The sequence below is a fragment of the Heteronotia binoei genome, chromosome 6 (genome assembly GCF_032191835.1).
Source record: "Heteronotia binoei isolate CCM8104 ecotype False Entrance Well chromosome 6, APGP_CSIRO_Hbin_v1, whole genome shotgun sequence".
NCBI lineage: Eukaryota > Metazoa > Chordata > Lepidosauria > Squamata > Gekkonidae > Heteronotia > Heteronotia binoei.
In genome coordinates, this window is record NC_083228.1 from 136,697,904 (window position 1) to 136,712,208 (window position 14,305).

The 14,305-nt window shown below is 45.4% G+C and overlaps 1 protein-coding gene across 1 annotated transcript in view; it reads right to left on the bottom strand.

The window, feature by feature from the left end:
* LOC132574368 (cytochrome P450 2J4-like) overlaps positions 1-14,305 on the bottom strand; it is a 43,351-nt gene that overhangs the window by 9,787 nt on the left and 19,259 nt on the right. Inside the window, exons 5-6 of the mRNA XM_060242731.1 lie at positions 8,962-9,138; positions 1,494-1,635 (exon numbers count right to left, since the gene is read on the bottom strand). Of these exons, the coding sequence (XP_060098714.1) occupies positions 1,494-1,635; positions 8,962-9,138 (319 nt within the window). The remainder of the gene's footprint in view (positions 1-1,493; positions 1,636-8,961; positions 9,139-14,305) is intronic.

Here is a 14,305-nt window from a genome sequence, read left to right on the forward strand (position 1 = left end):
CAGAACAATTCTCTATTATATCTTATGGGAACTGGTTTCCTTAGCGCATAATGGAGTGCTCAGCAGACATTTCCTCTTGCCCCCTGCTTTCTGATAACCCTGAAGTGGGGGAGGGCCTCCAAACCAGGGGATCCCCTACCCCTAACTGGGGATTGGCCTATCACAGACAGGCCCCACAGCTAGGGATGCCAGACTCCTGCTGGGGCGTGTGGATCCCTTAGAATTACAACTCATCTCCAGACTCCAGAGATCAGTTCCCTTTGAGAAAATGGATGCTTTGGAAGAAGGACTCTATGGCATTGTACCCCACTAAGTTCTCTGTCCCCATCCTTCATCTCCAAATCTCCAGGAGTTTCCTAACCAAGATCCGGCAACCCAACCCCCCCATCCCCTGCCAGTGGCCAAGGGGAACCTGGAAACCCTACCCACAGCATGATTGGAACTGCCCATCAGGAAAGAAAGGTTTAGTTTCTATGTGCTCAGAAGATCCCCCCAAATGCCTTTGTAAATTAACCAAAAAGAAAACAATCCTTTTCTTAAAGAATGGGCATGTATGATGCCACAGCCTCACAGCAGGGAGGGACAGTGGCTCAGTGGTAGAGCATCTGCTTGGGAAGCAGAAGGTCCCAGGTTCAATCCCTGGCATCTCCAAAAAAAGGGTCCAGGCAAATAGGTGTGAAAATCCTCAGCTTGAGACCCTGGAGAGCCGCTGCCAGTCTGAGAAGACAATACTGACTTTGATGGACCAAGGGTCTGATTCAGTATAAGGCAGCTTCATATGTTCATATGTTCAGCCTGCTACTACAAGAGGCACAGAATTCTGAGAGCAACTAAGAGTCAGTAAAAAAAAGGGGGGGCGGGGGAGCAGGCAGTGTGAAATCAGCCTGTTCAATAGATCATGGGTCTCTTCCCAGACTGAGACCTGGACTATGAATTAGTAGAAAAGACTAAGAGTCCAGTAGCAATGTAAAGACTAACAAAAATTACGGTAGGACATGAGCTTCCATGAGACACTGCTTACTTCTTCAGATACAGCTGTTATTTATTACTCAGTTAGTTATGCATCTTGACTCTAATTAGCCCTTCCTGGCAACACCCTTGCCCTTCTATATATGTACGGGTGGAATTCTAGCAGGAGCTTACAAAAAAGAGCCTCCAAGAGCTTACAAAAAAAGAGCCTTGTAAGCTCTTGGAGGATTGGCTAAATCAGGGGTATGTGGCCTAATATGCAAAGGAGCTCCTCCTAGATATTTCACCCCTGCCTATATGTAACATCTGTTAGTAACATCTGTTTCAAAATACTTGTCCATTAAGATGTTATACAAACCTGGAGTGGGGAGAAATCTATTTCTATACAGAGAAAATGGCCAATTATTTATCCTCAAACTAGTTCTTCACAGATTTGTGTTGGTATATTAATTAGCCTCAAGTTATGAACTCTTTAGCAAGCTACTTAGATTGGCATGCATCTATGCTACACAGTTCTTATTCACCTTGGATATCTGGATGAGTCATCATGAGAAGCAGTCCCCATTGCAGAGTGGCGCTGGTTGTGTCTGCCCCAGCAAAAATGAAGTCGCAAACACACTGAATCAGGTTGGCCTCATCGTATGCTGAAGTAGGGTCATTCTTGCTCTGTTATAGACAACAGGAAATGAGATTACAATGATGTTTGCTTCAATTCTCAATAAAGCATAAACACCTGTGAATTGTTTCTAGAAAGAAAGGAGAAGGATATGATGGGACAAATTTTACAATCTGAATAATGAAAGAGCTTTTGGCTGCTTTTTCATTCATAGATATAAGGCTGTTCAGGTGAAGTTCAGGTGAAGCTTCAGACCAGTACAGGCTACTGGGGCAGTTAAAAGGTCCAAGAGGAAAGATAACAGAGATCACTTGTGTTCTATTTTGAAAAGAGGATTAGACTGTGTGGCCTTAGCAATCATGTGTGATTTTAAAAGATTAATTATGGATTCATGTTAAGTACAGTATCACTATGATCATAGCCAGAATTGTGATCAGAATTGTTCAAGGATGGAAAAGGGGATGTTTGTTTCTGCCTTTTGAATTCATGTACATTAGTGGGATGGAGTTCTGAATTCACATTGTGATTGGGAGTACAGAACCACAGTTCTAAGTGTTCTGCTATGGGGTGTGAAAGAGGGGAGTTGTGTCTGCAGTGTTACATGTTCTGCAGTGTGAAGATTATGAACTATGTACATTCCAACACTCCCTCCTTCCTGTGATTTAGTCTGGCACAATGACACATTTTCCATGTTCCTGATATTCGAAGTGCCTTTCATTAATAGGTCTAATCTGTATCAATCTATTTGCCTAGAAGCTTTTAGAGTACGTTGTGTTCATCAACATGCCCCAAATTGCACACTTCAACCAAAAATGTTTTAAGATTCACAACTCTATATTCTTTTCCACCTCGAGCACATCCCACAAGGATTCCCACTTCAGCTCTGGGATCCAACTTTCTCCTTCCTTCCTTGGGTATATTAGTATATGCTTTAGAGCCAAATGCCTTCAAATGCTTTAGGCCTGGTTCTCTTTGAATCCACAGTTCAAATGGTGTATTTCCTGTAACTTTCGAAGGAATTCCATTGTGTAGATAAACCACTGTATTTACTGCTTCTTCCCTTCTGGGGTCAGGTAGACCAGCTTGTAAGAGTAAGCCACCAACTAAACTAGCAAAAATGTACCCTGACCTATCAGACAAATGCTGGAAGTGTGAAGATAACATGGGAACATTCTCGCATGTATGGTGGTCCTGTAAAAGAGTAAAGGATTTCTCATCAAAAGTTCATGAAATACTCCAAAAAATGTTAAAAACTGTTATCCCTTTCAAGCCAGAACTTTTTCTTTTAAATCTATTTCCAGGTAAAATGGGAAAAACTGAGAAACATATGATTATTTATGTTAATACTGCTGCGAGGATAGGGTTGCCAAATCCAATTAAAGAAAAATCTGGCGACTTTGGGGGCGGAGCCAGGAGACTTTGGGGGTGGAGCCAGGAACAAGCCAGGAATGTGACAAGCATAATTGAACTCCAAGGGAGTTCTGGCTATCACATTTAAAGGGACAGCACGCCTTTTTAAATGCCTTTCTTCCATAGGAAATAATTAAGGATAGGGGCACCATCTTTTGGGGCTTATAGAATTGGACCCTCTGGTCCAATATTTTTGAAACTTGGGGGGTATTTTGGGGAGAGGCACTACCTGCTATACTAAAAATCTGGTGCCTCTAACTCAACCCCCACCCAGGGCCCCCAATACCCATGGATCAATTCCCTATTATTCTCTATGGGAATCGTTCTCCATAGGGAATAATAGAGTGCCTAGTAGACATTTCCCTCCCCCCCCACTTTCTAAAGGGAGGGGGAGGGCCTCCATACCAGGGAATCCCCCTCCCTGCCCCCTCCCTCTCTCTCTCTCACACACACAAATACTTACCGTACTTGGTCTTCTTCCAGCAGAATTTGCTCACTGTGAAAACGAAAGCAAGGCTGCACAGGAAAAGAAAGGGAGGGGCCATTCCTGTTTCCTGTGCAGCCTTAAAGGGACACATTTTAAAAACAGATCCCAAGCTGTAAAACAACATGATGCCTACAGGTATGTTCTCTCTCTCCCCGACACAAGATTTTTTTAAGAGCGGGGCAGGAGGCTAAAAATTTGGGGGTCCCCCGCCAGGGCGGGAGGGTTGGGAAGCCTATGCAAGGATATTGCTGGCACAATACTGGAAAAGAAGAGAACTGCCAACAATTGATGATCTTATTGTAAAAATAATAGACATAGTGGAGATGGATCTTCTTTCTAATATGTTAAGACTTAAATCTGAGAAATATGTGGATAAAAACTGGATTTTATTTTGTGACTGGTTAACGAAGTGTTAAAACGTTAAAAATTCTGCCAATTAAGAATTACTATTTATTCTATTTATTATTTTTTTAAAAAAAAATCTGTATTGGGTTATAAGTAACATGAACGCTATGAGTCTTACCACACTCTCCACCTTCATGTTTTAATGTTTGTTTGTATCGGTTAATGTCTATGTTTTATGTTTGTATGAATAAACTGGAAAATATTTAAAAAGAAAAAAAGTAAGAATAAGCAATGCGCCATTTCTTGGAGGCTCCTATTAAGGCAATCAGGCAAGACATTTTGCTGAGGAGAAGAGGCCACACTAGTATTATGCTGTATTTCCTCTTCCTCCTCCAGGAATCCTTGGAACCTCAGTCCCACAATACTCCCATCACATTTTCTGTAAACAGGACCTCTGTAGTTTTGAAGTTATTTTTCACGAACGCAACATTATTCTTGAATTTCTCCAGCACCTGATCTTTAGATCTAATCAGATAGACATAAGCAAAACAAACTCCAGCATCAATAAAAGTCATAATGTATTTGTTCCCTTCAACTGAAGGGGCTGACTAAATCTGAGTAGCAGTTCTGTAGTCGCCTCTCATTGTGCACAATCTGCTCCCTTTTGTCGCCAGGGGCAGTCCCTTTAGGGATTAAGCAGAGCTCACAGCAAACTTGCATTTGATCACATTGAGTCATTTCAGTATTACACTTCTGCAACAGTTTTTGCACAGACGTAAAGATTTCTGTGTCCCAATCTTTTGTGCCATGCAAAACATGCAATCAACATGGAAGCATTTCTTTTGTCATACATGGTATACTGATTCAGCAAGATGTTTCAAGTAGTGAAAACCACAGCGCTTTTCTCCCAGTATTTCAACATTGAACTCAGGATGCAAAACAGTACACACATCCTCTTTGATCTGAAACGGGTTTCCCAGTTTCACAAACCTTTCCACAGATGTGGCACAAAAACACAAATCCTTTAGCAGAATTTCAACAATCTCTCCTGCAGAACATAAGACTTTTAGCGAGCCTAGCTTGCCTGGGAAATTATAGATGTTTGTATGCAAATGCTAGAAGTGTTCGAAGTAAAATTGGTGCCCTACGTTGTTCTGCATAGAATTTTGCAACATGCCCCTTCCACTGTCAATTATTGTGTCTAAATGTGCAGAGACATCCCCTCCGTCATGCAGTTTAAAACTATACAATTTCCTTCTCAAAACCTGTATATGTTTCCAGGGGTTGTTTTGTAGCTCCTGGTTGTTGGCTGATTGGCTGCTTTCCTAATCCAGGGATTGTTATCCAGCTGCACCTACTATTCAATGGACAAGGTAGGTGGGGAGAAGGGGGTATCTTCAGAAGGGTTCAGGAGCTGCGCTTCTGTGAGCTCCTGCTGAATCTGAGGCCTGTATGTTTCACAGTTCTCTTTGCATATTCTTCCTCCAGTTTAATCCACAGCCCATTGGCAGTATTACATCTGGCCATTAGAGGGCTCTCTATCTCTTTGGTGGGGTAGGGCGGGATATAAATTGAATGAAATAAAAAAAAAATCTCATGTTCTTATCTCAAATGAAATTGCTGAGCAGTTGGGTTAGAACAGATAAAAGGAAGTAGTTCTTCACCCAAAGGGAGGAGGTGGTGGCAGCTACAAGCATAGCCAGCTTCAAGAGGGGATTGGATAAACATGTGGAGCAGAGGTCCATCAGCGGCTGTTAGCCACAAGATGTTACTCTGTCTGAGGCAAGTGATGCTCTGTATTCTTGGTGCTTGGGAGGCAATAGTGGGAGGACTTCTAGTGTCCTGGCCCCACTGGTGGACCTCCTGAAGGCGTCTGGGTTTTTCGGCCACTGTGTGACACAGAGTGTTGGACTGGGTGAGCCACTGGCCTGATCCAACATGGCTTCTCTTATATTCCTATGTTCTTATCATTTATAGAGGTAAGAATTACAAAGCGTGCTTTGCACCCGCTTTTTGAAATTTCTTTTTCTTTTTCGTCTTCTGGAGGATAATTTTCAATAGCATGCAAAACTTCCCTGAATCTCCAAGTGCACATTGCAGTCTGGATTGCCACATTAGATTGTTCTTTTCATGTAATTTTGGAATTTGAAAGAGAATGTTCAGCTGCATTGTTTCCACGATTGGTATGTATCTCTCTGTTTCTAGGTGCACAGCTTGAATTCTCCTTGACAGACTTCACACAGAAGGGAATGCTCCAGCTGTCTGACTTCAAAAAAATGGGCTCTAGGGAAAGATCCTCTCCTGCTTTTGTAAATCCAACAGAGTGGGGTTTTTTTTTTGGGGGGGGGGGGTCCAAGAAAAACAAAAGGTATAGTCTTCTCCCTCTTACTTTCAAGCTAATATACACAAAGCAGCTCTCTGGTGCCCATCACCTTATGTTGGATGTTTAGCAGAGTGAATGGATGCAGTGGGATGAATCAGCATACATGTTATGTGTTTGGTTTCTAAAGAAAAAAATTACTAGAAAATTAGGGAAGAGTTACATGGTTAGAAAATTACAACATCCTAACAAACTTTCTAGCCTACTCCACCTTGTCTTCTTATTCATGCAGATTCAGTGACTGACCCTGAGAACAAAGGAGTGTAAATTAACCTCAACAATCTCTCCCCTGGCATACATGTGGACAGGGCCGGAGCTATTGGTTCTGCCGCTAGAGGCAGCCCCCTGCGCCTTGAATCAAGAGGGGTTTAGATAAAAATATGGAGCACAGGTCCATCAGTGGCTATTAGCCACAGTGTGTGTGTATATATAAAATTTTTTGCCACTGTGTGGCACAGAGTGTTGGACTGGATGGGCTGTTGGCCTGATCCAACATGGCTTCTCTTATGTTCTTATGTGACACAGAGTGTTGGACTGGATGGGCCGTTGGCCTGATCCAACAGGGCTTCTCTTATGTTCTTATGTGACACAGAGTGTTGGACTGGATGGGCCGTTGGCCTGATCCAACATGGCTTCTCTTATGTTCTTATGTTCTTGACCTCCCCCCAAAGCTCCCTCTATGACATCATCATAGACAGCAGCAGGGAGGAGATCGTGACAGACGGCACACAACAGTGCTGCCACGCTGCTGCTTTGCCCCTGTAGTAAGCTCAGCACGCTGTTTTAGTAGCGCAGGTCACTTTCGGGTTGTAAGCGGCCAAGTGGTGCCTTTCAACCCAAAAGGGACCAGCACCTCTAAAACAGTGTGCTGAGCTTACTGCAGGGGGAAAGCGCTCCTCTGATCCTGTCTTCGGAGGAGCGCTCTGTGTGGGAAAGGGGACGCTTCGTGGCACCCCCAGGTGGGGCAGTGCCCAAGGCTGCTGCCTACTCCCACACGCTAGCCCTGCATGTGGAATGGCATGTATTGTCCACCAATACATCGATTAGCCAATAGTCAATCTTTCGGTCATTGAATTAAGAATAATACCTCTCCCTTCATGGAAGGAAGATTCTATACTACATATAATTGGTCCTCTGCAAACTAAATAACATCAGCTTACAAAAACATCATCTTAATCCTTCCATGACTGAAGGGGTGACACTTGCAACAATCACTTAACACCTCTCCTCTCCAAAGATCCTGCCCTCCTCCGATTCCACCTCAAAATATCTAGGAATTTTCAACCCTGCATGCGCCACCCTAGCCAGCCCTAGGGTTGCCAAGTCCAATTCCAGAAATATCTGGGGACTTTGGGGGTGGAGCCAGGAGACTTTGGGGGTGGAGCCAGGAGACACTGGGGTGGAGCTAGGAGCAAGGGTGTGACAAGCACAATTGAACTCCAAAGGGAGTTCTCTCCATCACAATTAAAGGGACCTCACAACTTTTTAAATGCCTTCCTTCCCTCCACCCTCCCCTTCTCTGATTTCACTTCAGAGGCCGCTGCGCTGCTGCCACCTCTTCTCCCCTTCACCATAGCTGCTCCTCCGAGATGGGCTCACCCTGAGCCCATCTCAGAGGAGCAGCTAGAAGCTAGGACCCAGACTTGCGGCTCGCCACGCTCCTGGCCTGCCTCCACCCTCCCCTTCTCTGATTTTACCTCAGAGGCGGAGTGGAGCGGGCGATGCTGCTGCGCTGCTGCCGCCTTTTCTCCGCTTCATCTTAGTTGCTCCTCCGAGATGGGCTCAGCCTGAGCGCATCTCGGAGGAGCAACTACGGTGAAGCGGAGAAGAGGTGGCAGCAGCACAGCGGCGTCGCCCGCTCCGAGATGGGGCAGCTCACCACGCTCCTTGGCGCCGTTTCCCCCTCCCCCTGCTTCCGGTTTTGGGGGAGCGGGGGAAGAGGCTGGAAGGGAAGCCTAGCCAGCCCTGGCCCCAAGGTGCCCTCACTCAAAAGCCAAAATAGGCCCAGAAAAGTCTCTGCCCCTCCCCCTTGCTTTTACTGACAGAACCAAGCCTTGAAAAGCTGTGGTCACCTAGCAACGGCCACTGAGGGGAATCTGTTGCTTAAAGCAACAGGTTCTCCTTTTATCATTTTCAATTTCTTTAAAATCTCCAGTGGTTTTGTTTTTTTTAATTTTACATTTTCCTGCGAACCTGGGCCTCTTTTCAGGTTTGTAGAAATACCTGTCCTACCTGGGACTTCCCAGTAAGCTTAAATGAAGCTGATACTGCATGGTCTGAGGGTGCAGTTTGAAGAAAAGCTGTGGATGATGTTAGCCGAAAAAGGACGTAGACTAGTTGGCAAGGGAGGAGCTGGCAAAACACCTACTTAGAAAAGGAAGGTGGTACTGGCCCATTTCCCCCACTACTCTATTACAACCACAGCCAGAATGAGGAAAGCATGTAAAGTCAGAGAAGTCGCTACATCATTTCTGAGGAAAATGTGTAAGTGATGTTGGGTAGCTCTAGGAATCACTGGAACATTTATGGTAAAACCACTGAACAGTTTCCCCTGGAAGTGATGCATTGCTGTTGTTTTTTACCCTAGCAGTGGTGGGCAAAGACAGCTTCCAGCAGGAGATCTGCTTCAGAGCAGGGGACCTGGCAGCCCTAACCAGAAAATCCTGTTGGCAATCCTGGAAATGTTGCTCTTTAGTCATAAGAGGGAGTATAACAATGGTTCAGAGGCGCTGAGTTCAGAAAGTGGATACTTACATTCTCCATCTGAAGTAGATAGTAGTCGATGAAATCCTGTGGATCATGCGCTGCCAGTTTCTTTCTATGCAGTTCTGTCTCTTTCACTGCATGTGAACGCACAAGATCTGCTGCGGCAAACACCTCCTTGTATGGCCATTTGATGTGTTTCATGAGCCATGGGGCTGCTTCATAGAGCTGCGGGGAAAAGAAAAGCAAGTTCTGCACTTCAGTCAACCGGCTGAGCAGCGCCTTCAGCATCATGAACTGGCTTATACTTGAGAGGAAGCACATGGATTCTCAGTGAATGGAAGATTGTTCCTTGGTGAAGATCTAACTGACGGGGAGGAGATGTGTGAACAGCTTCTTTACCTTTAGTTAGTTCTCAGTTCTCAAAACTTGCGAGTCCCCAGGTCCCAGTGGGGGTTCCCCTGGTTTTGCAGGCTCCTCCCTGCCACCTGCCAGCTGGCCAGCAGGGGAAGCCCTATCCCACAAGCCACCATGTGCCTTTCCACCTCAGAAGGCCTGGAAGAAGCTTGGAAATTCCTTGTGTTTTGGAAGGTGTGTGTGCCTTTAAATCTCAGCTAGAGGAAGCTGTATGGGGGCAGGCAGAGCAACATGGGTCTTCCTGGTGAATATTTGAGGCTGTGAGAAAGGAAGGTGCACAGTCTCTCTGTTTGTTTTGCATTCATTTCAGAAGTTGTTCACATGGTAAAATAGATAGTGAAGAGTAAACTAGAACCTTTTGTTTCCCAGTGTTAGTCTGAAGAACTTGGCTGAATTACAACAGATGGTTACATTCAACAACTCCCATGAGTAAATTGACTCAGTGAGATCACACAGGTGTGGGTTTGCAAAACTGTGTTTATTTAAATTGCCCCAGTGAGATCACAAAAGTGTGGGCTAGCAAAACTGTGTTTATTTTGTCTGGATGTGTGTCTGTGTTCAGTTTCATTTAGTGGAAGTGCAGCTGCTGAGGGTCAAGGAAATGATGACTGTATTCAGGGGAACTGCACTGCTGTATTTTTATTTATTTATTTTATGGAATGGGAACGTTTTGTGGCTCCATCCCCAAAGTCCCCAGATATTTTCTGAGTTGGGTCTGGCAACCCTACGAAACACAGCTAGAAGAAGCTGCCAGTTTTAGGAGATAGTTAGGTGGACTACATGGCTTGACTGATGGGTGATTTTTCACATCTAAACAGAAAGCAGGGACAAATCACAGCTACCTTTGACCTCTGGTGGGAGGCATTCTCCTCTGCCATTGGCAGTTCTTTTCCTGCCTTCTACAGGGAGCGAGGTGATATTTGGAAATGTTGCAATGCTTCTAGGGCAGCTTTCCCCTCAGGATTCTACCTTTTGTAGTGCTCTTTTTCCTTTCCTTACCATGTCAAGTCGTTTTGACAAAAAAATCCTCTCTCATTTTGTGCCGATTATGTCAACTGAGACAATGGCTAAGAGAAGATCATCCATATCAGAATGTGAAACCATAGGGTACTTGCCTCCAGCTCTGAGGTTTGTCACTGAGTCCATGGAAATGCCAGAGTGTACTGGACAGGACCAACAATCAACTTAATCCAGTATAAGACTACTGCTATTGGCACAAGATGGCAGAGCGAGTCATTCCCCTCAGTTGTGATTCACCTATCCCCACCCTTAGGCTGGGGAAATTTGATAGGAAGTGTGGCCCAAGATCTGGTCACTGGAGTCACAACAGTCATTTAGAGGGGGAAATACCTTAAGACAGCCCAGCTAGCCAGCCAGCCGGCTCAAGAATCCTGCACAATTCATCCACCTGGAGGTCACAAAGACAGTGGTGGCTGCACAATCCTTGCACAGCCAGCAGAGACGAGCAAAACTAACTACCCATCTTCATAAGGCAGACAAAAGATCCTAGTACAGTGATTCTGACTAGGGACCCAGGAGGAGGGCAGAATTATTGCAAGGAGTCAGAATCCATAAGTGCATTAAGTATTGTTATTTTGATCTTTTTGTCATTGAGAAAATATATAACCAGGTCTGGTGCTAGGGATTCTAGCGCCCCAGGCTGAGTCCTGTACCCCTGTCCCCTCGTGGGGTCTTCTCGTGCGTGCAGTGAATTCCACTTTGGGTGAAGAAGGACTTCCTTTTGTCCGTTCTAACCCGACTGCTCAGCAATTTCATTGAGTGCCCACGAGTTCTTGTATTGTGTGATAGAAAGAAAAGTAGTTCTTTCTCTACCTTCTCTATCCTGTGCATTATCTTGTAAAGAAAGAGCTAAGCAGACAGGCTTGGTCAGTGTAAAAGGAATGTGAATGTTTCGAGATCTGATTCAAAGAGAAAAACCCAACTAGGTTTTGGGTGTGCGCATGTGCGTGTGTGCCTGGAAATCATGGCTGACTTCTGGGGGGCAAGGACATTCAGAGAGGTTGCTTGCTGTTGCCTGCCTCTGCATCCTGGCCTGGTATTCCTTGGAGGTCCCCCATCCAAGTACTTGTCAAGGTCGTCCCTGCTTCGCTTCCAAGATCTGATGAGATTGGGCTTGCCTGAGCTATCCAGGTTAAGGCTCCAGAAACAATCAGTTTTGATTAACTTGGTGGTTATTTTTGGTCCAAAAGAGAAGGTGACCTTCCACATGAAATCAATTTAAGGCAGGGGTATCAAACTCATTTGTTATGAGGGCCGACTCTGACATAAATGAGACCTTGTTGGGCCAAGTGTACGTACCTATTGGAGATTAGGTAGATTTATAAAGGACACGGACAAACACAATTAAAGATCTTTTTTTAAAAAAAAAAGTTTAAAACATTAGCACTCGTTGGTCTTAAAGGTGCTTTCTTTGTATTTCTCCCATGGGATTTGAGGAACTGGGCAAAGGCAGCTCTGGCTCTTTCCCTCCTTCCCCAGAGGACCAGGAGGGTGAGGAGCCTCAACACATGGAGAAAATTAAGGTTTTGCTGTGTAGCTCCTGTGTGATTGAGCAAGCCTTGCAAAGCAAGCTGAGATGAAGAAGGCAAGCAAGAGAGAGAGAGAAGGAAGCAGACAAGAGCCAGTTGCTCGGAGGTCTGATAGGAGCCCTCCAGGGGAAGAAAGAAGGGCCTGGCCTCTTCCGGCTCCCTTTGAAGTGGGACAGAGCTGGACTGAGCACTCGTGTGAAACGTGCATGGCTCGATGACACCATCAGACTGCGCGTGCTTCACACAAGCGCTCAGCCCAGCCCTCTCCTGCTTCAAAGGGAGCTGGCAAAGAGGCTGCGTTCCGGTCAGCAGGGATGGGGAGGGAGCGCCTGCCCTGCCCCCCGCCCCTGCGGCGAAGTGATGCCCCAGGCAGCCGCCTGCTTCGCTGACTCCCACGTGCCGGCCCAATGGTTATATACAACTACTATCAACTCAGAGATCTGCATGTACACTTTTTATGATTTGAAGATTCCTCATACTCAAAAGGAGAGCCAGTTTGGTGTAGTGGTTAAGTGTGCAGACTCTTATCTGGGAGAACTGGGTCTGATTCCCCAATCCTCCACTTGCAGCCGCTGCAATGGCCTTGGGTCAGCCACAGCTTTCACAGGAGTTGTCCTTGAATGGGCAGCTGCTGTTAGAGCTCTCTCAGCCCCACCTACCTCACAGGGCGCCTGTTGTGGGGGTGGGGAAGGTACAGGAGATTGTGACTGCTCTGAGACTCTGAGATTCAGACTATAGGGTGGATATAAATCCAATATCATCTAAAAAGGCTGCAAACCCCGGTATACTGTATGCATGCAATTCATTTCAGGGGACAGAAACTGAGTACTGAAATTATCAGACAGGAAGGAGGTGGAACTACCTTATGAGGTAGAAAAGCTCTGCCCAAACTATAATTTTCTTAGGAAGAGCTTCCCTGTTTAACTACCAACTCAATGAGAGTGCTGGAGCCCTTCACTGGGTGAAACCCTGTCACAATTCTAGTCTAGAGTCCCCTACAGGCTCCAGAGAAGCCTGTGTAGGAGTGACTAAGTGGTCCTATGCTCCCAGGATCCCTTCTGTCCCTCTGATTAGATGAAAGCAACTTTGGAGGGAAAACTTGCCCATATGGGTGTGGCCTGGGAGGAAAACATAAAATGCCAAGCCACAGACAGGGTGTGTTCTCTCTTTGGAAGGACTTCAGTCTGGAGAGAAGGCCATAACTGAAGGAAGAGATCCCTCACCCAAGGGGAATGGTGAGTTTTTGATATTAGTAGTAGGGAACATCTAGCCAGACTCATCAGGGCTTTTATATATTTGCGCCAACCTTTACTGTTTCTTTTTGCACTGTTGCACTGTTTTATTATCCGCTTCTTGTTATAGAGCACTTAAAATAAACTTCTTGTTGTTGCTATACTGTGTTCAGTTTTGGGCACCACATTTTAAGAAGGATATAGACAAGCTGGAATGGGTCCAGAGGAGAGCGACGGAGATGGTGAGGGGTCTGGAGACCAAGTCTTATAAGGAAAGGTTGAAGGAGCTGGGCATGTTTAGCCTGGAGAGGAGGCGGCTGAGAGGTGATATGATCACCATCTTCAAGTACTTGAACGGCTGTCATCTAGAGGATGGTGTGGAATTGTTTTCTATGGCCCCAGAAAGTAGGACCAGAACAAGTTGGCTGAAATTAAATCAAAAGAGTTTCCGGCTCAACATTAGGAAGAACTTCCTGACCGTTAGAGCGATTCCTCAGTGGAACAGGCTTCTTTGGGAGGTGGTGGGCTCTCCTTCCTTGGAGGTTTTCAAACAGAGGCTGAGAGGCCATCTGACAGCAATGAAGTTCCTGTGAATTTAGGTATTTATGAGTTTCCTGCATTGTGCAGGAGGTTGGACTAGATGACCCTGGAGGTCCCTCCCATCGCTATGATTCTGTGATTCTATAGTGCCTGAGTCCTGACATGTCTTTAGTCATAGTTAAGAGGTACTTGCTAATAAGAAAGACAGGGGTGGTTGGGTGCTCTGGACCCTCCCATTCAGACCCTTACCGGATTGGTAGCAGCCAGCTGAAGGCCATTGCTGATCCCATGCTTTGTGACATGGTGGCCTGGAGGTGGGATGTGCTAATTTTGGACCCAGTAAACAGAAAGAGTGCTCAATGGACTTGATTTACCTTCCCAATTTTGAAAAGGAGAAAAAAATCCTTTTTGCATCCGGGGTGGGCTGTAGATAATCGGTGCTATGGACTGGTTTGAGCTGGGAGCTGTTGGTAGATATGAGTTTCGCTTAATTAGATCTCACTCTGACTCTCCTGCGTTTTATGGCTCCTTGATCCTTTTTTAAAAATATATTTTGCCTGCATAAGGGTGTGTTTAATGAGAAAGCCACTCATTTTATATGACGAGGTGGGTTGTAGTCCAAGAATTCTTCTGCTGCTACAACATTTTATAAGTTTT